This window comes from Mollisia scopiformis (assembly GCF_001500285.1).
Source record: "Mollisia scopiformis unplaced genomic scaffold LY89scaffold_8, whole genome shotgun sequence".
In the NCBI taxonomy this organism is placed as follows: Eukaryota; Fungi; Ascomycota; class Leotiomycetes; order Helotiales; family Mollisiaceae; genus Mollisia; species Mollisia scopiformis.
In genome coordinates, this window is record NW_017263588.1 from 866797 (window position 1) to 892617 (window position 25821).

General features: G+C 46.2%; 10 protein-coding genes across 10 annotated transcripts; 5 read left to right on the plus strand and 5 right to left on the minus strand.

Annotated features, from left to right (window-relative positions):
- Positions 1–309: 309 nt before the first annotated feature.
- Positions 310–1089, minus strand: LY89DRAFT_695918 (uncharacterized protein; the record flags this gene model as incomplete). Its single annotated transcript, XM_018216792.1, has 2 exons — positions 310–767; positions 816–1089. 2 exons carry the CDS (start codon positions 1087–1089, stop codon positions 310–312), a joined length of 732 nt encoding a protein of 243 aa, XP_018073700.1.
- Positions 1090–1324: 235 nt separating this feature from the next.
- LY89DRAFT_773666 (FAD/NAD-binding domain-containing protein) lies at positions 1325–3384 on the minus strand. Its single transcript, XM_018221944.1, has 6 exons — positions 3208–3384; positions 3087–3153; positions 2962–3004; positions 2479–2904; positions 1872–2423; positions 1325–1813 (listed from the first exon to the last, which is right to left on the minus strand). The coding sequence occupies exons 1-6, from the start codon at positions 3333–3335 to the stop codon at positions 1455–1457; spliced, it is 1575 nt and encodes a 524-aa protein (XP_018073701.1). The 5' UTR covers positions 3336–3384; the 3' UTR covers positions 1325–1454.
- An 891-nt stretch (positions 3385–4275) lies between these two features.
- LY89DRAFT_581145 (S-adenosyl-L-methionine-dependent methyltransferase) lies at positions 4276–5421 on the plus strand (the record flags this gene model as incomplete). The annotated part of the gene is made up of 3 exons (XM_018209097.1): positions 4276–4785; positions 4833–5179; positions 5259–5421. Coding segments are annotated over 3 exons (1020 nt in total), but the record flags the coding sequence as incomplete, so codon positions are not given.
- Positions 5422–6276: 855 nt separating this feature from the next.
- On the plus strand, positions 6277–8263 carry LY89DRAFT_580931 (FAD/NAD(P)-binding domain-containing protein; the record flags this gene model as incomplete). The annotated part of the gene is made up of 6 exons (XM_018209080.1): positions 6277–6441; positions 6501–6984; positions 7033–7272; positions 7326–7706; positions 7758–8114; positions 8166–8263. The coding sequence occupies 6 exons, from the start codon at positions 6277–6279 to the stop codon at positions 8261–8263; spliced, it is 1725 nt and encodes a 574-aa protein (XP_018073703.1).
- A 176-nt stretch (positions 8264–8439) lies between these two features.
- LY89DRAFT_642377 (FAD dependent oxidoreductase) lies at positions 8440–9904 on the minus strand. The gene is made up of 3 exons (XM_018211746.1): positions 9741–9904; positions 8871–9679; positions 8440–8810 (listed from the first exon to the last, which is right to left on the minus strand). Exons 1-3 carry the CDS (start codon positions 9867–9869, stop codon positions 8489–8491), a joined length of 1260 nt encoding a protein of 419 aa, XP_018073704.1. The 5' UTR covers positions 9870–9904; the 3' UTR covers positions 8440–8488.
- Positions 9905–10766: 862 nt separating this feature from the next.
- LY89DRAFT_731751 (uncharacterized protein) lies at positions 10767–11622 on the minus strand (the record flags this gene model as incomplete). The annotated part of the gene is made up of 7 exons (XM_018219607.1): positions 10767–10874; positions 10922–11002; positions 11055–11138; positions 11191–11274; positions 11324–11383; positions 11490–11545; positions 11592–11622. 7 exons carry the CDS (start codon positions 11620–11622, stop codon positions 10767–10769), a joined length of 504 nt encoding a protein of 167 aa, XP_018073705.1.
- Positions 11623–14020: 2398 nt separating this feature from the next.
- LY89DRAFT_612974 (uncharacterized protein) lies at positions 14021–16145 on the minus strand. Its single transcript, XM_018210647.1, has 2 exons — positions 15882–16145; positions 14021–15826 (listed from the first exon to the last, which is right to left on the minus strand). The coding sequence occupies exons 1-2, from the start codon at positions 15935–15937 to the stop codon at positions 14197–14199; spliced, it is 1686 nt and encodes a 561-aa protein (XP_018073706.1). The 5' UTR covers positions 15938–16145; the 3' UTR covers positions 14021–14196.
- Positions 16146–19358: 3213 nt separating this feature from the next.
- Positions 19359–20953, plus strand: LY89DRAFT_731753 (putative Exo-beta-1,3-glucanase; the record flags this gene model as incomplete). The annotated part of the gene is made up of 7 exons (XM_018219608.1): positions 19359–19420; positions 19473–19556; positions 19612–19626; positions 19679–20346; positions 20397–20527; positions 20579–20612; positions 20664–20953. 7 exons carry the CDS (start codon positions 19359–19361, stop codon positions 20951–20953), a joined length of 1284 nt encoding a protein of 427 aa, XP_018073707.1.
- Positions 20954–21477: 524 nt separating this feature from the next.
- Positions 21478–22603, plus strand: LY89DRAFT_773675 (uncharacterized protein). The gene is made up of 4 exons (XM_018221945.1): positions 21478–21747; positions 21844–21952; positions 22006–22222; positions 22277–22603. Exons 1-4 carry the CDS (start codon positions 21631–21633, stop codon positions 22539–22541), a joined length of 708 nt encoding a protein of 235 aa, XP_018073708.1. The 5' UTR covers positions 21478–21630; the 3' UTR covers positions 22542–22603.
- Positions 22604–23732: 1129 nt separating this feature from the next.
- On the plus strand, positions 23733–25224 carry LY89DRAFT_773677 (amine oxidase; the record flags this gene model as incomplete). Its single annotated transcript, XM_018221946.1, has 2 exons — positions 23733–23927; positions 24004–25224. 2 exons carry the CDS (start codon positions 23733–23735, stop codon positions 25222–25224), a joined length of 1416 nt encoding a protein of 471 aa, XP_018073709.1.
- Between the last annotated feature and the right edge of the window lie 597 nt (positions 25225–25821).

Here is a 25821-nt window from a genome sequence, read left to right on the forward strand (position 1 = left end):
AATGCAGCATGGGTCTAGACTGAGGTATTGTATTATATAAGCAGGAAAGTGAGCATTTTGAGCACATGATTTGATTCATTATCTTTGTTAAAATAACTCGTTTTTATATAGGGGATCGAGGATGCAAAGAAGTGTTCAAGGATGGTGCGACTGAGTTGTTATGACCTTCTTGAGGAACTTGCGGGTAGCCGCAATTTCTAGCGACTTGTCTCGGTGCATGCACACTTGAACAACGCAAACATCTTCATGGACTTCCTTTTTTTCCTTTTGAAACTTCTTTTTTGGCTCAATCCAAACCCTTTCAATGCATCATGCCTTTGCTGCTCGCAGAGAATGATCCCGATGCTTCTCATTTCTCTTCTCAATGAACCTCCGCAGCCCTTGTGGCTCTGTCGCAGCATCAGTCAATCCACTTGCCACCGGCTTATCCAGCACATCATATAAAGGGACAACTCCTGTCCACACAGGTTCCTCTCTATCTTTCCGATCCTTCTCTACATCCCGAGGCTGGATTCCTGGAATGCCACTCCTCGTCTTCAAACTCAGGCTCAAGATATCCACACGGACAACACACACCAGGGACACCTGAAACGAGGAAACCAGATTGACATCTTCCCACCTGCCTTCAACAATGTGGTTTGTGACGCCTCTCATGATCTCCTGCTTGAGATCCCGGTCTGTGACGAGAGAACATTCTCCGTGCACGACAGCTGAGCGATAATTGAACGTGTGTCCATTCGGTGCTGAGGATAGCACCAGACCATCCACTGAGCATCATCAGTCGCTAACCAAGATCGAGATGCCTGATCTCCTACCTTTCGTCGCAGTGATGCACACTTTGATCTTCTCTCCATCATAACTCTTATTCTGTCTAGCGAGTTCCATCAACCTAGCACTCGGATGCCCATGCAAATAAACCGCAGTATCATCACCTATCGTATGGAACAATGCGATCATGGGTAAACACTGAGGGAGCCCATTGTCAACATAACTCACATGGGCCATGAAAGTGTCGTCGAACACCGATGATACTGATTCGAGATCATAACGTCCGCGATTCTGATGTCTTCTAAGTTCCGAGGGCTGCATATTGTTCGAGTGATGCTTTGGCGGGAGAAGATGTTCGGATTTCAACCCCTCGTCGATGGTTCGGGTATTGAGGATCTTGGGGCATTCTGGAGTAACGATGTTCGAGAACTGAAAGTGGATCCTTACGTAAAGACCGAGATAGCCTCTGAAGCAGCTGAGTAGCTATCAATTGATCGTACTATCGGTAGGCACTTTACTGGATTACAAGGAAGAAGAGAATATGATTTTTGTACCACGATAGTCTATAATGTCTTTTGCTTCCTCAGCATAGATTTGAACCACGATTTCGGTACCACACGACGTCATGCTATCATGTCTCTGAACCTGCATTAAATTCGGCAATGAATTAATTTTCTTTCGTCTAACTAAGTGGAAACACTGACAAGTCCAAGCTTTCCGGGCTGCAAGTTAACTCTCATTCCATCAATCACATCGGCGCCGAAGTTATCAAAGCTCATAGAACTCTTCACATCAATAACATGACGAGCTCGAATGTTACCGATGACGCGCAACTCTTCCTCACTGCAGAAGCTGTTTTGACGTTCAGCACGACTTGTGTTGAGCATCTCATCCATCACGTTCTTTCCATTTGATTTCAGCTTCTCCATAACCTGCTCTTTTTCTTCTGCTTGCGTCTCGTCAAAAGCGGCAGCACAGAAATCAAGCGACTGGCGGAGTTCCTCTTGAGAAAGCTTGCTGCTCACGTCCACCGTTCCCTGGATTACTATAAATCGATTAGCCGTCGGACTTCAAAGGAGTTTGATATTCTTTGGATCAATTACTTGGTCTGAGATGATTGAAAGCCTTGTCGAAATTATCTTCTTGCATCGCACTAAGGATATGCTCATCTTGTCTCTGCATTTGGCGATACGCGCTGAACACTACGACCAAGAACCTAGAGTATGCTTCTTCAACCTTCGAAGAGTGCCATTTCGCTGCTACCTCTTCCGTGCAGTTACCTCTGATAGCAGCACATATTGTCGCTGCCGCCGACACCCCTCCAGTGAGAGCCAGGTGCACACCAGAAGAGAAGAAAGGATCGATGAAGCAGCCCGCATCGCCGACTGTTCGGGCATATGGTATAGCGTAAGAAGATGAGCTATAGGAGTAGTCCGAGGCAGAATTGACATCGGTGACTAGCTTGCCTCCTTCAAGAAGCTGGAGAAGATTCGGGGCTAGTCTTAGAGACGAGAGGTAGAAGTCTTGCAGACATTGATAACCCTCTTGCGTCCCCGCAGCTTGTCTTTGTGACATCGCGATATCCTGATTCATGACCACTCCGACAGATGTTGTACCATTATGCAAGGGGATAAGCCATGCCCAGCCGCTTTCATCTATAGATTAAGATCCAGTCAATTTCAAGCTTACCAAAATTGAAGGACTGCTTACCTTTCAATGCTTCGAAGAAAGGGGAGTTAGCTCGCTCGGTTCCGAGCCCGTAGGATGCAGTACCAGTCCAGTATCCCCAGTAAGCAAGATTCTTCAGAGATTTGCTGTAAGTTCGATTCTTCAGATACTTGGTGTGTAAAATACCAGCTCGGCCACTCGCGTCCACGATATAGTCGAATATGATTTGACCTTGTTTTCCATCGGATTTGCGTTGGTAAGATGCAGAGACCGGACGTTCGCTTCTTACGTTGGGTGTTGTTGTTGGGGCATTTCCACGGGATGAAAAATTAATCGAGGTTACTTTAACGCCATCAAAGATCTTGGCACCGCTTTTGCTTGCATGTCGAAACATCAACTCGTCGGATTCAGATCTGATGACATTCCAGGTGTAACTTTCCGGCCCTCCCGCTGAAAGAAAGTTGGTATCTTTGGGCCGATTTATTAGTTCCAGGGGCGTTTCCAAATGGGTAGGGAATACATTACAGCCTTCACGCTTCTCTTGGTTGAGTTTGAAAGCGGCTCCATTCTGCCAATTGTTAGTGCCATGATACTCTATATCTCCATGGTCGATCGTATGCCTTTCTATAGAATCCATGTTCTTTGAACACGTTGTCTAGATCGATGAAACGCAGGAAGTGGCGCAGGGAAGGAAGCATGCTCTCCCCAACGTGGTACCTGTTTTTCAACAATCAGTAGAGTACAAGGGTTTGAAAGGGGAGTTGATGGAACCTAGGAAAAGACGCGGCTTCCAATAAAACAGTATCAATGCCTTCCCGTGCGAGAGCAGAGGCTGTGAAAGACCCTCCCGGGCCACCGCCCACAACAAGAACGGTACACTGGGATGGGATATCTTGCATCGTGAACGAAAAAGTTCTTCTACTGTAGGAGTATATCTGCAGTAGGACAGTACAATTCAAGGAGTCGTCGGTGATGTTGGGAAACCCTTGTATGTAGTTTCGTCAGAACCCCGCTTTGACAATTTATATCTGCCTCTTCGGATCCCGAAGTTGGGGCCCATTCCAAGCCCATGTATCTCGTACGTTCGAGCTGCATCAATAAACAATTGATTATGTGATGTGGATGTCCATGTTCGAGATTGGGTTTCCGTCTCAGCCCAGTCGGCCGCCAATTCCATCATCTCACGAGTCAATAGGTGTGCATCATGCACACTACATGAAGAATTAAAATCCAGAGCATCGGGAGGGGAGAACCCGTTTCCGAGTATGCACATTTCTCAAGTCAGCCTCACACCACCAATCATGGTTGCTCCGGTCTATCGCCCTAGTTCCACTCATACTCCATTCGTGTACACTTTAGCTTAGTAAATTCGGGCACCTTAAAAATCAGAATCTCTTAGATTCAGGTCAGCTATTGAGGAGTTGGGGATATAATCATTGACTATTCTGCTTGCATTCTTACTCGGAAGTTCTTTAGCCACTCCCTCACAACTGCGCTAGTATCAGTGAACTCCAACTTTGATAATGGAGAAACCAGCGGATAATGTCTTTTCTGTTATGTCAGATCTACAGACACTCGCCAAGACCTTCGAATCGCTTGCCATCAAGAACAAAATCTCGATACCATCGCTCGGCGTAAACGGGCCAACAGAGTATCCAACGTCAGTTGGAGAAGATAACGATATATTGACTAGCACGAGATACAAAATAGCAGACGCAGCTAGAAAGCTTATCATCCTCACATTGGGTCCTAGGCAAGCACTGTTGCGCACTGGGTTTAGCGCAAGAATTCCTTGATGTCTTTTAAGGAAGTGAACTTTGACTAACAGTTGTGCAGCAGCACGACAACCTCGCCTTGGCTGTTATTTCCCAATACTCGATTGCCAAAGCTGTGCCACTTGACCAATCTATCTCGATGATCGAAGTTAGCAAGAAGACTGGCTTGTCAGAACATCTCACACGCAGTATCCTCCGTCACGCAGTCGCTACTGGTATATTCCACGAACCTGTCCCAAATCACATCGCTCACAATGGACTCTCTAAGCTTCTTCTGGAGCCGAAGATGGCTGGGTGGGTGCATCATACTACCAATGATGTTGTACCTGCGGCATCGATGGTCATTGAGTCGTGGAGGCGATTTCCCGACTCGAATGAGCCAAATGAAACTGGCTTCTCACTTGCAGGTGGTCAAGGGAAAACTCTGTTCGAGTACCTTGCTGAGAATGCCGAGGCTAGGGATCGATTCAGCCTCGCAATGGCCGGGCTAACTGCAAGCGGGGGATACGATGCTAACGATCTTGTGCATGGTTACCCGTGGACCAACATCACGTCTGGGGCAACTATTGTTGACGTAAGCTTACTGCTTGAAGACATTTGTACCCGTGCTAAGAAGATTAGGTTGGCGGCTCGGATGGTACGATGGCATGTGCATTAGCTTCGCAATACTCAGGCTTCCGTCTTATCGTCCAGGACTTGGAAGGTGTTGCGGCCCATGGCAAAGAAGCTCTTCTGCCAAGCTTGAGAGATCGTGTCCAGTTTCAAGCACATGATTTCTTTCACCCGCAGCCAGTTGAGGCAGATGTCTACATAATTCGCCATGTTCTGCACAATTGGTCAGATAAATACAGCGTCCAAATTCTGCGACATATCGTCGCTGCAATGAAGCCAACATCAAGAATCATTGTCAATGATGCTGTTATGGTCGAGCCACAGGAGACTAGTGCGGAGCAATACTGGAATATGAGGTTCGTCACTTGACTCTTTGTTATGCCTATTTGTCTTCAGCCTGATGATTAGGGAGACTTTGCTAAACCCTCGGTCTAGTGCGATGAATCTGCAAATGATTACCTTGCTCAATGCAAAGGAGCGTACGTTGCACGACTGGACAGAGCTATTCGCTAAGGCAGACCCGCGGCTAAAGATTGCTACTGTTCACAAACCAACGGGAAGTGAGATGAGCATCATAGAGGTCGTTTTAATGGATTAGTTAGTGGAAGATCCTGCCTAGGCAACATAGTACCCAGGCTACCTGGGTAGAAATCTGGTCACTCACGTTTATCAGGGGCTCGCTTAGCGGTCAGGAGGAAGCAAGCGGCCGAGTCAATAAATTGAAAATTGTTCTAGCACTCCAGCAGACAAAACGTTGATTTCTTTTCCCAATTGATATTCGCGAATCAGTTTGCGTTATGGCACACTTGATACCCGATAGCCTATTGTAGTACCTCTTCATGGCATTAGCATTGACATTGACATTATGATTGCATCGGACTTTAGATTGTGGCTTGCTGATGCTCTTCGGTTTTCCCGATGATTACTTACCGCAAGTGGAAATACTGCATTTGCTTAACGCCAACACGCCCCATGTCCAGATTTCTCCACGATGAATTTCAAATACGTCGTAAAGCCCATCCAATGAAGATTCAGAGGATGCCTGACCCTGCTCCCGCTCCCGCGTCGCTTACCCACAGGTATCCTGAAGTCGCCGACTCTCTGAACAAAAAGCAAGTTCAAAGCCCAGAATTTGGCCCACACGAACTTCATTGGCGAGAAATAGAACAGCCCTGCTCCATTTCCCAGCCTCCCTGCAACTTACCGTCTTTGAACGGCCGACAAGCTACTACCGGTAGAAGCTTACTGCGGTTGCGACCCCACGGCTCGGCCCCGCATCTAGTGTTTCCTTGTAAGTCGCCAAAGCTTACATTGACTGTCGAGCGTTTGAATATGGTATGAATGGTTGTTCTAGTTTTGAAAATACACATCAAGTCAAAGAACAATTTGGAACAAAACTGAATTCAATCGCTTTTGCCTCGTACACTTTATCAAGAAAAGAAAACTCGCAAATATGAAAGTCGCAGTGATAGGAGCTGGCCCGGGGGGCCTTGTTACCTTGAAATACCTTCTCCAAGCACCCGAGTTCCTCTTTGTAAAACCCATCGAAGTTCGTCTCTTCGAAGCCGGTCCGGAGATTGGTGGAACCTTTCGGCAAAGGAATTACGAAGATGGAGAGGTATTGATTCATCTCTGAACGCAATCTGACAATCATCTAACTCCACATTGTCGTTGTAGCAAGTCTCCTCAAAATACCTGACAACTTTTTCTGACTTCCGCCCCTCGAAAGAAGCGCCTGACTTCCTGCCAATAGAAGATTATCTTGTTTACCTCGAAGAATACTGCACTCGTTTCGACCTGTGGAAGAATATCGAAGTCTCAACAACGGTCACCCGTCTCCAACATCGAGGTATTTCTGGTCATACCGTCTCGTTAGTCAGAGCGGATGGAACAACAGAAGATTGGCACTGCGACGCTGTAGCGATCTGCACGGGACTACACGTTACTCCTAACGTTCCACACGTCGATGGAATTGAAAATGTCCCTCTCGTGTTACATTCTTCTCAATTCAAAGCCAGGAAACAATTTGGGAAGGATACGAATGTGGTCGTTCTTGGGACTGGGGAGACGGGTATGGACATGTCACATCTGGCTGTGACCTCTCCTACAAGAACTGTGACTTTGTGTCATCGAAATGGATTCCTCTGCGCTGCCAAAATAAGTACTCACCTTCTAAGCTGTTGTAGGATGCTGACATGATAATACAGAGTCCCGAATCCCGTCCTCTTTGGAAGATTCCGATCCAGCGGCCCCGACATTCCCACGGATGTTGTTACAGCCAGCCTGTTCGAGTCAATGTATGTTCATCCCATAATGAAGAAGTCACTCATACCTTGGCGGTACTATGATGCTTTTGTAAAGTATACGCTATGGCTTGTCTCTGGTACGAGACATGGCATTGATCAGTGGGTTGGCGGACTCCCTGATGAGACGTACCATACTTCTGAACGTAAGCTCAACTTAATCCCAATCAACATAGTGAGAATGACAAACACGGTCCAGTCTTCTTTACAAAGTCGAGTCGCGCAATGCCCTACATCAGTGCACCCTACCGCTCTACATCCTTGCTTCATCGTATCCGCGCTTCCATTGCACAAATCAAACTTCCGGAGACAAATGGGAGAGTGATAGATCTGGCACCTTGGCCCAGCCACATTGGTCAGGATCGCGTAATCCACTTCACCAATAATGGACGTCCAGAAGCTCGTACAATGCAAGATGTCAAACGGAAGGTCGATGTGCTAGTCTTTGCCACCGGGTACGACCAGACTTTCCCGTTTCTAGACGAAACATATCCACGGCCCGAGGATGCGAATATCAGACGAATTTGGAAGAGTGGGGATGAGACTGTTGCATTTATTGGGTTCATTCGACCGAGTTTTGGTAATTGCTACTCCACTGTTAAGAAGTACATTTCTGCTAATCATGTATCAGGAGCAATTCCTCCCCTCGCAGAGTTCCAAGCACAGCTCTGGGTCCTAGCACTTCTACAAAAGCTGCCTCATCCATTAACCAAAGAAGAGCATTATCGCCTCCATATGACTGAGGAGCGAAGAATACAATACGGTGTTGACCACGAAAACTATGCCTATCAATTAGCAATGGACATGGAATCTGCACCTACCGCTGCCTATATGCTGACTCGTGGATCGAAGATGTTCACGACATGGGCTCTTGGCGCCAATTTCAACACAAAGTTCAGGTTGATTGGTCCTTGGGCGTTCAAAGAAGCGGAAGATATTATGAATAATGAGTTGTGGGAGACGATTACTCGACGTGGTGGCTTTTTCGGTACGTTGAAGAGTGCCAGATTGCAGAATACTTGCTAACCTGAAGCCGCAGGTATTGTGGTTCTCTCTTTGATCCCGATGTCGATATTTGGTCCGCTGAATCTCCTCGTTTGGCTGTTCGCCTCGATGGGGTTAGTAAAGGGCTCGTGAATCGAGTTGTCTTCGGCATAAAGCTGAGATTAAGACTTCAAGGCTCTATTATTCTGTGCTGATCTCGTCAATTTATTCTGTATCGAAATATTACCACGTAGATAGAAGTAAATCTCCGTAATAAGAAAGTATAATTTGCTCGAAGGATCTCCAAATTGGTGAACAGGATTTGCATTCAAGTGGTGAATGGAAGAGAAGGAACAAGGAGGCAACAATTATTCCAAGTCACTGGCTGTTGGATTTTCTCATCTCAGCCGTTGCAGCCTTGTACCTATTCCAAGTGTTATCCACCTCACCTTCAACATCGTATCCAAACAACTCCTTTTGGAAATTCAGATTAGCCCAAGGATTCAAACTTCCTTCACCCGAATCCCTCCATCTCATCCCGACTTTCTCCCTCGAAACTCTTGCCACCATATTCGCTCTCGGCATTCTAAGCTCCTCATAAACACCAAGAACATCAAAAACGTCCTCTCTACTCTCACACCTAGAGAACAGCGCACCAAGGACAGCACCATCTTCCACAGCCTGAGCAGCTCCTTGTGCTCTTTGCATCACACGTTAACCACATCGCGCCTACTATCAGTGGAGAAAGAGGAGAACTTACAAATAAGGTAGCATAGAATGGCACGCATCCCCAAGCAAAGAAAAGCTACCTCCACCATGTGTCCATGTCTCCATTTCTCTCCCACAACATAATCTCCATACTGTCGATTCGCTAGCCAGTTCTAGCAGCAGCGTAAAGGTGCTGCTCCATCCTTCGAAGCGTTCTCGCATCTCATTCACATCGCCTTTTCCGCGAGAGAAAGAAAAGGGAAGATTGTCTTTAGCTGCGATGACGATGTTAAACTGCGTTCCGTGCTCGATCAAGTAGCCGACTGCATGCTCGCCTGGTCCTGCCCAGTAATTGAAATTAGGTTTTGTGGCAAGCGCTTCTAACTCTACATGTTTCTTCATCTCTGTTGTTGAGAGGGAGATTCGGTATACCATATCGCCAGTCAGTACAGGTGGGTCCGGACGTCCCAGTAGCGCTTCGCGACACACAGAGTTCACTCCATCAGCGCCGATGATGATATCTGCAGAGATGATCTTCTGGTCTTGGATCCGTACAGTGGAGTTCTGGAAATCAATGCCTGCGACGGTCGACCCGAGACGGAAGACTACGCCATGCTGTGTTGCTTCGTCGGATAACGCTTTGTGTAATGTTTCTCGATGGATATGGAGCCATGGGTAATCGTAGGCCTCCTCAATGGAGTCTCTCCCCTTCAGTTTGAGTTTTGAAAGGATGGAGTCATCGTGGTAAGATCGAATGATGATCGATCCAGGTTGCATTGCTTCAGCACTGAGTGTTTTGAGAAGTCCCCATCGAGATAGTATGTGCGATGAATTGGGAGGAACTTGGATTCCGGCACCTTTCTTTGGCGCAATTAAGCATTGTGGGGACTAGTAATTTGAATATAGAAACGGAGTTATGTACCTCTCCTAGTTGAGATGACTTCTCAATAACTGTGACCTGATAGCCAGCTCGTGCGATTCCAATGGCTGCTGCTAGGCCACCTATCCCAGCACCGATGATGAGTACATGTACTTGGAATTTGTTAGACATGTTGAGGAGGATTGGTATGAAAACATTGATCGAATAATGATCCAGAAAGAGAACAAAAAGGTGTTGAAGTTTTGAAAATCACCTTACATATTAAAATGATTATACTCAACATCTCTAGCCACTTGGAGGGACAATTTGATCTTCCGGTTCAATGTGTCCCCTCAACCGCCAGAAGCACACTGCGCTGTAGGAGGGGTCTGAGCGTCAAGTTGAGACTGTGTAGGCCTAGGCTAACAACATCTCGGCCAATCGAGCACTGAAGCATGGAAATTCCGTGCAGCCACGCAACTATGCGTCTGGAAGATGAACAATCATCCCTTTCCTCGCGGACTTTCATCAATTCCGACGCCGACACCGACAACAATTTTCGTGCAGGGAAATAAGTCGGCCGACAGCATTTACCATGCAGTAAGCTTACCCCCACAGTCAGAAACATACCCAGACAGCGAGAAATACTTGTGCGGAGTTGATGCGGACCTTCTCTGCATGAGATAACAGTCTTACCCGCATTCCCATGATAGGAATTGTGTCAGCAAGACTAAAGACTTAGAAAATGGCTTGGAACTTAGAGCTGATAAGTATAGAGGGAAGTTTGGGGGCCCGCAAAGTCGGGTGGGAGAAAGGGTCACGTGGGACTTTGCTTGAAGTGGGGCTGGACCACCTAGGTAAGTAGGTATGTTGTGCGTTTATAGTGGATGGCTATCCTTGTTGCTCATTTATGTCTGGTAAACTCACTAAGTTTCAAGGAATCTGTTCTCTGTTTACTGCTCAAGTCACGTTTTCACATTCAAAGCTGAAAAGTTCACAAGAACTGTCTTTGACGGCTGTTTGACATGAACTTGTGTTCGTAGGGCCCGTCCTGCCTGATACGACAGTCCGTTTGCAGCTCCTACTCATCTACGCCAATTGTTGTGATACGTAGGAATTGTTTGTATCCAACCAAATTCCATCCCATAAGAGTACCCCAGCCAAGTCTCTTCGAGCGGCAATTGATGACCAGCTCTCCTGATGAAAGTCAGATGAAAGTTTTCGACATGAGGGTGGAGTTTTACCTGATGTTCATGTTGAAAGAGCTGCAAATGGCTTCCAAACCACATTCCATCCCACTCTGCAATGCAGAACCCCCCAAAGTCCTGATGTTCTGTCAGTATTGTTCATGGGTGGAGGGTGTCAGGCGAATCTTACCCATTGAAAGAGTTGAGATGGCAGTGTAAATGGCTTCCAAACCCAATTTCCATCCCACTCTGCTAGGCAGAACCCCCCAAAGTCCTGTTTCTGGTCAGCAACCTTCAGGCAAAGAAGCCATTCGCTGAAGCCTTACCCATTCAAAGAGTTGAGAAGGCAGTGTACATGGCTTCCAAACCCAATTTCCTTCCCACAAGAGATGAAGTGCCCCCCAAAGTCTCTGTAATCACATTAGTTCAATCTCCACAACAACACACAAGATAGAGTACCTGATATTGATGTTGAGAAGGCTGTGTACATGGCTTCCTAACCCAATTTCCATCCCGCCTCTGAATGAAAATTCAGAACCCCCCAAAATCCCTTACTTCATTAACTCTGATTACACAAAGACATGTGGAGGAAATACCTGATGTTGATATAGAGAAGGCGGTGTACATGGCTTCCTAACCCAATTTCCATCCCACTCTGCAAAGCAGAACCCCCCAAAGTCCCTGAATTTGTTAGCTGTGGCCGCTCAAAGACATCCGGAAGTCTTACCTGATGTTTTTGTTGAGAGGGCAGTGTACATGGCTTCCAAACCCAATTTCCGTCCTGCCTCTGAGTGATTCAGATCCCCCCAAAGTCCCTGTGTCACAAGTCAGGAATGCTCAACAAGAGTCAATGTGGAATGGAGGGCTGCTTACCAGTGAGGTTGTTTTTGCTGGCTTCTGAGGTATGTTTTTTTTTGTGAGGGGTTGTTTGTTCGTTTGTTGTGTGAATGTGTGAATGTGTGAATGTGTGATATGAAAGGAAGAAGAAGAAAAACGAACCAGAGGGGAAGAGGTCCTGGCCTTTATAGACCTCAAGTACGCTAAAATAGACTCCAGCACGTCAACTCGAGGTGACTCACTTGAGTGAAGAGTTTTGTAGAGTTTACCCAACAATGAAAGTGCTGGTTCTTCTCGTAGCCAACTTGTGATACCAATACTATAATTCTTTTACTCCCTTTAAAGATTAGGCGAAACTTTAAAAGGGGCTAAGCGAGGTGTTGACGTGAGGACAAATGAGAATGAGAATTCAACAAATTGAATGGAGATTTGACCAAAAAGCAAGTAGCAGTGAACTTCTACAATAACTGTTGTAAAAATCATGCTTTGGAACGTAAAATCCTGAAGCATTTGCGTGGAACGGTTGTGAGTAAGCGGACGTAGAGTTGTGCAGCCTGAAGATGAGGCTCAAATAGAGTTTCTGCCAAAACAACCACAGAGAAACCACCATCTTAGCAACTTCTGTTATCCAATCATACTATGGGGTAGACGAGTTGATCAGGCCATCTATCCTTTGCACTTCTATATCACTACATCATAGTGCAATGAGTCATAGAATCTCCTAGAATATTTCTCGGAATACTTACCTAGTTCTGATGTTAGTTGTTGTTCACATGTCAAATAGAGAACTTTTATCATACGACCAGACCATATAGAGTTTCTGAAAAACAAGAAACGTCACGCATAGAATCTGCCAGAAATATTGTCTACTGTAGCAAACAATCTGGCCTCTACGAGCCAATGGTGAGTCGCATTTCCACTCATCAGCTGCTGAAAGAGCGGATCTTCTTTCGCTTCTTATTCCCTCAAAAGGCAAAGTGCAGCAGAATAAGAACGGCCTCCTCATATGACTGTCTTCGACGTGCTCATCATTTTTGTCAATGGAGACCACCAGTTTAAAGAGTAAGAGAGCCGCATCAATCGTGGATTCAATGACGAGGAGTGCCGATCTCGGATTGAAATAGGACCGATTGCCAGATAAATGGGAATGCGAACATGTGGCAAGAAGGAGAAAGAAGAGCGTGGCAAGTCATCGAATGCTGAGGTGTTGTGACTAGAGTGAAAATTTCACCTGTGACGAAAGCGTTTGAAGAAGGTGCGATGGTTGATGGCAGAAGCATAGAATGGTTGAGAATCACACATGTATAAGATCGGAAATTTAGAATGGCATGAGCTGGATCTTGATCATAGTAACAAGAAAAACAGTTTGAGGAAGGATGAAAGAGTGATTATTTTGAGGAAAGAGGGCCAACTTCGTCTTTATTGCGACGAATGTTCAGTGAGGAAGGTGCTATAGTGAGTGAACGTGCCCTAAAAAGAAGGCACTCACCTCCCTACCGTGTGAGAGACTCCAAACTTGGCATGAGTAATTGCCCCAAGAAAGATACTGCGCATTCACTCCGATTATAAGCATCTGAAGCACGCATCCAATCCTCTACCTGTGGGAGCAAATGAAGATAACTAGCAGCGACCGGGGAGACGCAGCGCACAGCAAGCATCGAGACAACGGGGCATACAAGCAAGAGCAGAACTAGAAGAACAAGAGCTAGGAACGTTACGCATTGGAAAGCGCAAATATATATCAAGTATCGAGACTCACTTGCAGATCCGTTCGATTCTTCGCGACCCTGCTTCGATGTCCGACTCAGCAGTGCCTCAATAGTGAATGCTTGTCGACCGATATCTCCAAAGCCGAAAGTGCCTTGAGACTGTTCCACTGGCAGCGACGCAGATCTGCGATCTACATTCCTTAAGAGAATACAATTGAGCCCTGCTGGTGTCTAGGAACAGCAGCCAGAAGGGAATCGGGATGGGTACTAAACGAGACGAAAGACAACGAAAACAAGGCGGAAGAAACTGACCCCGAGAATCGCTCCAGCAAGACTAATACAAGACGCTCGTCTTTTGGAGCACGCAAAATTCGAAGAAATCTTGGCGGATGGCGGAAAGCGACAGGAAACCATTTCTGACTCGCGCTGGTCGAAAAACTATATTGGAATGTGCAAAATGGCAATAGAAGACTGGATAAACAACCAGAGCCAGTCGAGGGTAGATCATACGAACTTTGCAGGTATTACAGATGTAAGAATAGAATAAAGAAGAAGTCGGTGTACGTGATGAAGGAGGCAGAGACCAGCGGATTGAACTGCTTTCGACTACATTGGACACCGTGTCAAGTTTCAGAGCCGCTCCGAAGACGGTATCCTGCACAGCCCGGTCATTTTCGCTGAGCGGATTTGGAATATTTGTAGGATCGCAGGCCGATGTTTTCACTGTTAGTTACGCTACTCCGCACACCGCTATTCCATGATCCTACCAGAGCATGCTCCTAAGATCTACTCTTCGGGGAGAAGTGACTCGTATGGTTGCCGGCGTATAATTGTCTCCATACCAATGCATTGTCCGTAGCTCCATGCCTTTCGCTGAAACGTGATGCATAGTTCAGGATGCTCTCCAATCTCAAGAGACACTGATACAGTGCTAATACGACGCTCCAGTGGAACCAAATCTTCGTCGCCATAAGATCTTTCAGCATGCAAGTCCAGATATTCTAGCTTTTCGATTCCTTCCTCCAACAAGATCAACTCACGGCCAAGCTGGGTCATTAATCTCGGCTCCCATAGTCCTTCTCGGCCAGCCTGTGTAAGAAGATGAAGGGCTTTTCGCCGGATCTGTGGGTGGCGGCAATTTTTCACAGTCCAGGAAAGTGGAGCGACCAATCCAAACTCCAATGAAAGTCGCTTCGATGCGTCTTCTGAAAGTATGCTATTGGCAAGATCTACAATTGTAGCGAACTCTCGAAAGTACGAGTCGAAATCGGTCTCTTCGGTCTCTGCATATGATGTCGGTAACACGATGCTGAGCCAAGTGTGATGCAGACACATCAGACTTGAATATTGTTTCCATGTGTCAGAGCTGTCAGACACAACTGCTTTGGAGCAGATTTCCTTATAGCGTTTTCGCCAGTCTTTGAGCGTCTTGTATAGATACTGACGATGGAAGTTCGATGATTCGTTCTGTCGTGTATGTTGATCGTGGTCAAGCTCCTGACCTACGAACTGCAAGCACTTGTTCGTAATTATGACTAGGTACTGATTTGCTTCTTGCATGAAAGAGAAATGCTTCGGAAGGGCAAGCGAGAATTGTGATTTAGGGCCGTGGATTTCTGCCGAACTGTGAGAACCAAGCGTGAGCTGTGGTCTTTCTGAGCCAAAGTACGTGGCTTGGAGATCCAAGTCAGCAAAGACGGAGACTATCTCGTCCTCTGTCGAGTGGAAGCTTGATAGCAAGCGTGCCGTTTTCGTGCTGACCTTCGAATCACATTTTGCTGATAGCTTAGATGATGAAGTTGTATGCAGTAATTTTCGGCCCTGGTTCAAGTGCATTAAAGCCTGCCCAAAGCGTCCAGTCGACAGCTCAAGAGCGATAAAGAGTATGCAAGCAATAAGAGAGATCTTCAGAGACGAAAGATCTCCATGCTTCGCGACATGTATTTTGAGGTGTTGAATGGCTTTGTTGTAGTAATGAACAGTATCGAGTTTCATGAGATCACTACCGAGCGGGTGATAGCCTTTGCGAGACGCTTGGGACCATCGACCCGCACTCGCCAGCGCCATAGAAGCATGAAGAATCGCGGGAACTGAGTAGCATGCAGGCAAGGCAATCTTTTTCCAAAAGTTAGATGAACGTAATCCAGACATTTCACGGATCGTTTGAGACCTGAAAAGATCGAATGCCGCAGATTCCGAATGATTGAGGAACGGAATGACATCCAAAGTTGTCATGACCTTCGGCTGGATTTCTGACCATGAATTTGCGTGTCCCTTGGCCTTTTGGATTTTGATGATCTTAGACGTAGGACGTTTTGGTGCATCTATGACAATCCCGTAACCCTCGCATATTCTGTTTCCCGACAGGCAACGGATGCAGCATGGCTTGATCTCGTCGCATTTAATTCTTCTCCTTCTGTGCGGAGCGATTTTAGCAAATCTCGTACGCGTTGGCGCGAGTGACGTCTTACTTGCAAGTCCGGCATCCCGCTCTGCTTTTGAAATGGCTCGCCCTGCTGTTCTGCATACCTGGGTCTGTCTTCAACCTAAGTCTTCATGGAACCGTCCCGATTTGCTACTTTGTTGATGCGGTAAATGAAGCACGTACAGATGCTGTGCGATACAAGAATCTGAAAGAGTAAGTCCGGGAGTGGGCAATATGCTGATCCCGAAAGCAGACACAGCAACTACGAAAAAGGGTTGAGATATATAACCCACAGCTGACGTACATCCAGTGACCATCCTAGATTTCACGAACGAAACCGACATGGAATGAGAGTGCGGCGAATTGGATCATGTAAGCACTAACCTTAAATCACCAGTGGGTGTCAGAATTCGTGAACCACGCTAAAATTAGGCGAGAACGCCAGAATTTCAAAGGGGGTCAACAGTCAATTGCTAATATTATTACAAAATAAATCACCATTTTGCAGTTTTAATAGCTTTCCCCCCATTTTTAATAAGGCGTCTGCATCTCCCAGGCATATCAGCGATACGTGAGCGTATCTCTTCTAACGTGATTTTATCCCATTCCTCTTAAAGAGCTTGTTTTACCTCCTCGTTAGAATAAAAGACTCTCTAGCGCACACGTTGCTTAATGATATTCTAAATACCCTCAATTGGATTTAGATCTGGTGACTACACAGAGTGCTTGATATTAACTACCCAATTGACTACTTTTAGCTAATACATAAGGCCTTCTTTACGCATACTATGAGTGTGACAGCACTGTGACGATGGTGTGAGGTGGCGACGCAACGTCGGGCTATTCATTTAGAATCTAAAGCTAAGGAGAGAAGAAAGGAGAGGAGGAGAGATCTATATACATATATATGTCAGAAGTAAGGGGATGTCAGGTGAGGAGCTAAGCCCCATTAGGCTTAAAGCTCGGGAACGCCACCATTCCCGGCCTGGCCTCTGTCACAGGCGATTAGGACAGGCGATTGGCTCAGGCGATGGGCTCAGGTGATCCGTAACAGCCGGCGCTGTGACAATGAGAGGGGTCCCTATCTTCTTAAAGATACACTTGATTTGTATGTTGTAAACGCTATTCTTGGATAGCTTTGATGTATATAGGCAAGAGACGCTCTATATAGTACTTTTGGGTTATATGGTTGCCTACAACCTTTTTCTCTACTTTGTGAGGTTTAGTAGCTGTCACAGCGCCAGCGGTTACCAATCGCCTGAGCCAATCGCCTGCGACAGAGGCCAGGCCGGGAATGGTGGCGTTCCCGAGCTTTAAGCCTACTAGGGCTTAGCTCCTCACATGACATCCCCTTACTTCTGACATATATATGTATATAGATCTCTCCTCCTCTCCTTTCTTCTCTCCTTAGCTTTAGATTCTAAATGAATAGCCCGACGTTGCGTCGCCACCTCACACCATCGTCACAGTGCTGTCACAGTAGCCTCCTATTCTTCCACTCTAGCTTTATATTCCTCTTAAGACTCTATTGTTGGGCGACGACGAGGTTTTGGAGGCATAGGAGGGTATTCTATAGTATCTTCTTCGTTATTATAGAACTCTAGCTTTTCTGATTTCCCCCACTAATTGATCCAAGCAGCAATATAGAATGCTATACCTTTTATTTCTTTCCGTTCCATAATATTCTCGTCCGCATAACGTTAGCCGCCTCCTTCGTATCTTAATATATAACCAACAGGCTAGGCGCTAGGATCGTAGTGTGCCTCGTCCGTATACGTAATTAAGCTCTAGTAATCCTCAATTGTTTTGCCTACATACTCTTTTCTAAAAGCAACACGTTCCTCTAAGTTTTTTTCTAAAACTTACTTGTTTACAAATGCTATTTTAAACCATTGTGCCTTTATAAGCTCCTTTAATTTCCTTTGCAACTAGCGCCTCTTTATTAGGAGTTTATAGTACTGAATTTGCGCGTTAAGGTCTTAGTCGCGGACGGGGTTTTGTGTAGGATCGACCAGCATTTGGCACATAGCTAATATAACTTTAGACTTCCTCCCGAGTGGCTTTTTAGATATTCTACATGTTGTTCTCATTACTAGATAGCCTATTGTCTCTCTCTAACGCTTCCAACGCAGCCTAGTAGTATAATCAACACCTTCATAGCGACATAGCTAGCGGAAGGACTTTAAGTGGTGTTGCTTATCGTACGCGTCGTAGAATCGTGTACGCTTGCGAGTTGAAGCTGGGTAATTATACGCTGGGTCTGGGGGAGGGGTAAGACGGTCATTTGCGCGCGTTCTGGGTGCCATAAGTGCCATAATTGCTGTTGTAGTGGTAGGAATGGCGGGGCGCGATTTTCGTGTTATTCGCTAATTTTAGCGTGGTTCACGAATTCTGACACCCACTGGTGAATCAACGCCTCACTTTGAGGCAAAGCTCTCCGACGAATGATGACCCTGGATTTTACGAGATGCGTAGCGCCAAGAACCGCACTCAAAAGGCGCATTGTACCGTCAAGAGATGAACAGTTCCTCAAAATCCGCGGCGGATTTCCAGAAATTCCGCAAGGAGTCTTATATTCAACTAAGCCTCGTACCTGAGAAGAGAAAAATCTTGCAGGTTCAGCCAACTCGATTGGTTTTATTGGTGCATAGCTGATTACGCGCGCGCAGATCTATACAGGCTATTTTGACGTCAATTGTGTAGCACGGAGTTCAGTTGATGAGGTTGCTTATGGCAATGTCGGAATTGAAAAATTCGTGGTAAATATCAATTCGAAGATTTGGAAGGCTATCAGCGTTCAGCCGAAGACATGGTGCATCGGATCGGTTTGGTGAGGAAGGAACAGCGTGAGGGCTGGCAAACCCCTGAGCTTAGCGAGTCTGACAGACAAGTATTTCATTTCTATCTTGCACTAAAGTATAAAAGTTATTCAAGTGCAAACAGTTGGTGAAAAAGTAAGTATATTTCTGGCCTGACCTTTCATAGTTCATCTATTTGTTTTCTTTTGGTGGCGGTGGTGATGCGGGGTGCATGGTCTCAAACCCTTCTCTAAGTGGCTCGCTGAACGCGCTGAATGTTGAAGCTCAGCGCCACAGCCCCAATTTAGGCCTAGATGCAGGGATCAAATCTTAATTTCAAGCCTCATTGTCTTTCAATACCAAAACATTGCGAGACTCCTGCGCTAATTAGTATGAGTCTACTGTTGCTTTTGCCTTTGCGAGATTGTCGGCTTTCTTCCCTCACATTCATTGGGTATATGATCTATTGCGCTTTCTTCTTTTGATCACATCACTCGCACTTAGTCAAGAGGAGCGATAATTTGAAGCCACTAAAGTAGTGGCAGTTTATACTTTCAAGTATAGACTGGCCCCCGTCCACATGTTTCCTCGTTGTTCTCCTGCCAGCACTTTTGTATCTCTTGGGTTTGGCCCGCACACTCATTTTGGGACGGTCATTTCTGGGTACTACTGATCCTACCAATTGGGGTTATTCAATTGCACCTTCCTGCTCAGCAACATTCCCCATGATTTTCTCCACCTCTGTCGCGTTGCTCCTTGCAGCGCAAGCTGTGTCTGCTAACCCACTGTATAATCAAGTCAAAGCCCACCTGCCAAAAACTATTCTAATTCCATCTTAGTAAGAGCGAAAAGCGACAATTTCCTCCGGGAATTGGGTTCAATTGGGGCTCAGAGAAGCTTCGAGGTGTCAACATTGGTGGATGGTACGTGCAGCTCAGTGCATTTGGCAATTGTCGTTGCTAACACTTCTGTCTCTAGGCTAGTTCTCGAGCCGTACCCACTCGCTATTCGTCCTCGTGGCGTATAAACTGACAGCAATTCTAAGATTCATCACTCCTTCCATCTTCCAATCACTCGACCAATCCCTCGGCATCCAAGACGAGTGGACACTGGGCCAGCAACTTCCAGGTCAAGCTCCAGGCATCCTGCAGAATCACTGGGATACATGGGTTGGCTTGAGTGACTTCCAGAAGATTGCTGATGCAGGTTTCAATCTTGTCCGTATTCCAATCGGGTTCTGGGCGTATGACAATGCCAACACTCCATATGTGTCCGGCTCTGCACCCTATTTGGACAATGCTATCGGGTGGGCACGACAAACGGGTCTCAAAGTCATGATCGATCTCCACGGGGCGCCAGGATCGCAGAATGGCTGGGAGCATTCGGGTCAGGCGATGGCAAATCCGGGATGGCTAGTTGATGGAGGAGCATACGGACCGACCTCTCAAAGGACTCTTAATGTGCTCAACACAATTGCGCAAAAGTATGCAGATCCCAGCTACCACGACGCTGTTGTCGCCATCGAACTTCTCAATGAGCCCAAGGGTTGGGTCCTCAACCGAGCAGACTTGCGCCAGTTTTACCGTGAAGGGTATGGACGTGTCCGACAGGTCAGCGATACCGTCGTCGTGCTTCATGATACATTCTTTGCTCCAGAATCTTACAACGGATTCATGACACCTCAGGATCTGAATGTGCAATATGTTGCCTTGGGTATGTTTGAAAATCATTATTTGCCAAAAGATTATTAGCTAAGTTCATAGATCATCACTACTACCAAATCTTCGACGACTATTCTGTTGGCTTGCTTCCGTGGCAGCATCGCCAGTTGGTATGCAACTCAGCAGATCAATACTGGGGCGCAGATAAGTGGACTTTTGTTGGAGAGTGGTCGGTATGTTGAAACTTTGTCCAAGATTCACTGGAAAGAAGCTAAAACGCTCAGGCCGCTATGACTGACTGTGCACAATATCTGAATTGTAATCTTCCAAAGCAGTCTCAGCGTAATAAATGCTGACGTTATGTTCCAGGTTATTATGGCGGTGCTCGTTATGACGGAAGTCTGGACGGAATTTACCATGGATCTTGCGCCGGCATGTCTACTATCAGCAGCTGGGACCAGGAATACAAGGACGACACTCGTCAGTACATTGAGGGGCAGATGGATGCATTCGAGTCCCAGAGCCAAGGTTGGATCTTCTGGAATTTCAAGACCGAGACTGCGCAGGAGTGGAGTCTTTTTGACCTCTTGGATAACGGACTATTTCCCAACCCCGTTACGGATAGGCAGTTTCCACCTATGTGCGACCAATATTGGTAATGGTAGATCTGGGTACAGATTTGAGAGATGGTAATTGTGGAGATGAGGGCGAAACTTGACAGAGAAATCAACAAGCTCCAGTCCTCGGTCTATTTTCGTTATGCACATACTTAAAACCGGCCTGGGGTGTGTGTTTTGTAAATTCTTGTATATCATGCATCTGCTTCAAACCTTTCATATCTCCTCTTCCTTTTCTTCGCTTTGCTGGCCAACCAGATGCAGAACTCCAAGTCACTAGCCTCTAAAAGCATTCAGAAGATCTGATTTGCGATACCGAAGACGTCGACAGGATGGCGGTGACTGTTGTCCATAGACCTCGAAAAGAGAAGGGACACTGCAGAAATTTGGGCGAATAGCAATGTGAGCTTTGCGCTTACTCATAATCACTGTCCAGTCGATCTGATGAGGCTGAGCCACAGTTTAATCTCCGCTATTAACTTCCCCCAAAATGCGGGTACTGGCATCAGGTATCCAGATTGTGTTTGTTGTCAACGGCATTGCACTTTATCTTCCATAGTCTTCTGCTCTCAAAGACTTCCCCTCTTTTCGTGAATCATTTTGCACTTGTATTTGCCTCTGGCTTTGATCGCTTTTTTGTCCGCTCGGTCTATTTAACTCAGAAACACTCTACACAAGTCATAACATAAACGACAGTACTTGCAAACGAAAACGCAATAATGAACGATCTCCCCAGCCCCTCAACTCCTCGCAACTTGCGCAAGAGACCTCAAAAGCGGACCGTGCCAGAAGATGATGACGATGATTCGACGGACAATGAACCATCTGCGAAGAAGGTCAAAGCGGAGACAAAAGACGAGTCTCCCACTCCAAATGCTCAAGTCTCTTGAACTCCCTCCAAAGCGGCACAACGCAAGCTCGAAGCTGTGAAGAAGAGACAGTGGAAGAGAGACTGGGTCCGATGGGTATCTGAATCGAAGTGGGAGAAGGACCCGAGTTACAAGCAGAAGGTTGGCTCGGAGGAGATACATGGAAGTGATGGTAAGGATCGCATCGATCTTCCCCTATTTGAAAGACTCACTAATCGCCTGCAGCCATGAAGTTCTACAACCTGACAGGAGAGGAGATGGACACTTTGCCATTTTGGAAATTTGAGAACATCAACTCGCTGTCGCACCCAGGTCGGTCGTACGTCGACAACGAAGTGAAGAGGCTAGCATATCGGAAGCTGGCCATGCTCGTTGGCTTCCATAAGGAAGATATGGAGGAGAATGAGCTACTGAGGCAAGGCTACATACTCTTTGAAGAGAAGTACGTCCAGTGTTAACATTGTAATGCGATGAAGTCAACTAACCACATCCACAGGCAGATTCAACGGCGGCAGGGAAATCCCAATACACCGACCGAGCCAATAACCGGCACGATTTTCATCCCAAAGCCGCACGAAACCTACCGAAACCCTCTCACCGGTATCCCTCATGGCTGTTGGGAAAGTCCAGTATGGCGAAATGGTGTTCTCATCGGCCACTGGCTGAATGCACAGTTTACTCCGGACGACGATGGCGAGTGGATCCCAAAAGAGAGATTCAAGCCTCTTGGATCTGATACATGGATCGAGCAACGTGGATAAGACAACTAGATCGTAGGTATTACTGCTTTTGTTTGTGATTTGAACGGGATCTTGTACTCCAAGCTCGAAGGCTCCAAGTTAGCAATTCTATGATTCTCACGTGACTAGTCAAAGCCAGCTCCAAAACTCTCTTGCCTCTTGTTACAGGCTTACATGACCTCTGTTAACCTTTCAAACCGACTAAAGCTTTAGTCTGATTGTAAATGTATAGTGCTTCAGTCAGTCAAGGTTTGGATCATGGTGCTCATGGCCAAAGACTGATCTCGAGTTCGTGAGGTCCCTCGAAATGCTTTGCGAGTTTTGCCATTGCTCTCCTTTCGCGTCCTCATTTTATCCACCAATGTGTAGAAACATATGATTAATTCAAATTCATACCTTCTCAGAGCGAAGCTTCCTACAGTCCCTCATTTCTCTTTCTTGTTGCCCTGCGCGGCACCGGCATGTTTGTTTGTCAATAACATTTGACTTCGAACTTTCCAGCCCCTTCTAGTTTCCTACAATAAGAAAGTTCCCTTCTTTAAGTCAAGAATCTAACACTCGTCTTCGGGCACTCTTTCATGCTTTCTTCTCCGCGCAGCCTATTTTAAGGAGAAGTGTTCGTCAATACTGCAACATCAGTACAAACGCAAACGAAACTCTTGCAAACGAGCACGCGATATCCAAGCGATATACCACCACATAGATGCTGGGACACCGCGCAAGAGATAAATGAATTGAGGCCGTATTGAGAATTGATCATTGGCTGTCGAACAATCTCCCGACATGGAGACATTACTTGAGAAATCCAGCTCATTCCATTATCTTCAATCGAAAGTATATCTCGATGGTTACACCAAAAGGCACAGCACTTACACAATTGGCGAATGAATCTTACCGGCAACTTTTATTTTCCTTTAGCCTCAGGAAGCCCTGCAACGGTAGTTAGTATATTGGTAGCGAATGCGGGGGAATTCACGACCCCGCACTGCAGTCACACTGACTAAGATTTTGATGTTTTTATTTAGGACAGTGATTGGGATTGATACACGGCTATGCGAAGAAAACGGGTAAGCCAGACAAATTATTTTCTAGTCGACATGAGGATATAAGTCCCCATCGGCAACCTACATTTCTCTTCGTGACTCTGTTGAGAAGGTTATATATACAGCCAAAACTCCAGTTTTTGAAGACAACTACAAATCGTCTATCATGATGTCTCCGCAATCACTACATGCACAGCTCGTCTTCATTTTTGTGTTCGTCTCGCTCGCACTTGCTAGCCCTCTTCGCACCATCTACAAAGATGTAGCTATTCTCGGTGGCGGAGCATCAGGCGCACATGCTGGAGTCAGACTCCGAGAGGACTTCAACAAAAGTATCATTATCATCGAGAAGCAGTATAACCTAGTATGCATCTCCTTACTTCTTTTAACTGAATCTCCAAATTCCCACAATTTGAATCAAGCATTGACGGACATCAAAGGGCGGCCATGTTGAGACTTATATCGATCCAGTCTCGGGGAACCCATATGATTACGGAGTCAATTCTTACGCCGAATATGGCAGCGCAAAGCAGTTCTTCGCTCGATTCAACATCTCACTCATCAATCCGACAAATCTAAAATTAAACACCTCCAACATTGACTTCACAACGGGCAAGTCCCTCCCGGGTTACCAAAGTCCAGCGTCTGCAGATGTGACTGCAGCACTTACGCGGTATCTCAACATCACGGCCAAATACGAAGACATGATTCTTCCATCATTCGCCAATTTCCCAACTGATGTTCCTGACGAGCTGCTCACCAAATTCTCTAATATTGTCATCAAATATGACTTGCAAGCCTGCCTTCCTCTTTTGTATCAGGTTACTGGCTTCGGGCTTGGAAACATGGGCGATGAAATATTCCTGTTCGTGATGCAGGAGATCAGCGCACCCATGACTCGAGTCCTCCTCGGGCTGAAGAATTCCTGGGTTCCATCCACGCACAGAAACCAAGATTTATACGACAGGATTGGGACTCTATTGGGGGATGACGTTCTTTACTCCACCACTGTCGTTGAATCGAATAGAACTGAGCATGGAGTCCAGCTTCTGGTTCAAAATGACAAGGGAGAACTTACTTTGATCATAGCTAAGAAGCTCCTCGTCTCATTTGCGCTCAGTCCGGACAATACCGCAACCTTGAATCTTTCGAAAGCTGAAGAGGACATCTTCTCAGCGTGGAGCCTCGATCATCAGTATTGCGGCATCGTGACTAGTCCTTCCCTGCCCATCAACGGCTCGCTGGTCAATATACCCGCCACAGCCGTCCCAGCCAACTATCTCCAGTTTCCGGCAACTCCCTTCGTGGTCCGATATCAATATCTGGGTGACAAGAATTTCCGCATCTTGCTCACGGGCACGGAGAACTACACCATTCCTTTAGCTCTGTCGCTCGCTAGCAATACATTCGAGACTCTGGTTGCAGCAGGCGATATCCCTCAAGGCTCAGCGCTGAATTTTGCTGCGTTCACGGAGCATACGACGACAGCTCGACATGTCCCACCTGAAGTGGTCCGAGACGGGTTTTATCAGAAGCTGTACGCTCTGCAGGGTTGTCGGTCGACGTTCTATACTGGGAGGGCGTGGGCGGGACAGTTCACTACTGTGCTGTGGGCTTTTAATGATCAGTGGTTGCTTCCGAAATTGTTAAGTAGTTTCTGATGGGCTGTCAATTGGTTTCGATTGTTTATGGTGTGAGCGCTGATTCGATTACAACTACTCTGCGCAATAAATCCGTTTCCAGATAGAGATTGGAATTTTGAGCTTATGTTGGTGCCGTTTTGATTTCAATGTCTATACATGGCGTCTATGGCGTTATACAACTGCAACCAGAGTTATATGCTTATAAGAAGAAGTTCTACCCTTATCGAATCTTGAGAGATGATAAATTTAGGTAGTGAACGTGAAGTTGGGTGCATAATCCGCGCAATCCGCGCACTCTGGGCAGTTCCCGCATCTTATCAACACTCATATATACCTTCCACTTTTCTTCTTAAATGCATCATCTAAAGCCAGTTAAAATTACTTGCAAGAGCAACATTCAAGGTACTAGACGCATGTTTAACCATTTCCCTTCAAAGAATAGCCTTTGCAATACAAATATTCAAATCTGCATGAGGAAAGAGCAAACCATATTGCCTTCCAATCCCTTTGCCTTTTCTTGAATACAAAGCTTCTTCAATACAAAGCTTCTTCAATACAAAGCTTCTTCAATACAAAGCTTCTTCAATACAAAGCTTCTTCAATACAAAGCTTCTT

Bases quoted from the DNA above. Each gene is read 5' to 3' on its own strand.
- LY89DRAFT_642377 (XM_018211746.1), bottom strand. From the start codon at position 9,869: ATGTCTAACAAATTCCAAGTACATGTACTCATCATCGGTGCTGGGATA. The intron at 9,680-9,740 runs GTACATAACTCC...ATTGCGCCAAAG, and splicing joins AGTCATCTCAACTAGGAGAG to AAAGGTGCCGGAATCCAAGT. The intron at 8,811-8,870 runs GTAAGTTCTCCT...TGTGATGCAAAG, and splicing joins CATTCTATGCTACCTTATTT to AGCACAAGGAGCTGCTCAGG.
- LY89DRAFT_612974 (XM_018210647.1), bottom strand. From the start codon at position 15,937: ATGCAGAACAGCAGGGCGAGCCATTTCAAAAGCAGAGCGGGATGCCGG. The intron at 15,827-15,881 runs GTAAGACGTCAC...CGCTCCGCACAG, and splicing joins GCGGGATGCCGGACTTGCAA to AAGGAGAAGAATTAAATGCG.
- LY89DRAFT_773666 (XM_018221944.1), bottom strand. From the start codon at position 3,335: ATGCAAGATATCCCATCCCAGTGTACCGTTCTTGTTGTGGGCGGTGGC. The intron at 3,005-3,086 runs GTGTTCAAAGAA...AACAATTGGCAG, and splicing joins GTTTCATCGATCTAGACAAC to AATGGAGCCGCTTTCAAACT. The intron at 2,905-2,961 runs GTAATGTATTCC...ATCGGCCCAAAG, and splicing joins CCAAGAGAAGCGTGAAGGCT to ATACCAACTTTCTTTCAGCG.
- LY89DRAFT_773675 (XM_018221945.1), top strand. From the start codon at position 21,631: ATGAACGATCTCCCCAGCCCCTCAACTCCTCGCAACTTGCGCAAGAGA. The intron at 21,953-22,005 runs GTAAGGATCGCA...AATCGCCTGCAG, and splicing joins GGAGATACATGGAAGTGATG to CCATGAAGTTCTACAACCTG. The intron at 22,223-22,276 runs GTACGTCCAGTG...CCACATCCACAG, and splicing joins TACATACTCTTTGAAGAGAA to GCAGATTCAACGGCGGCAGG.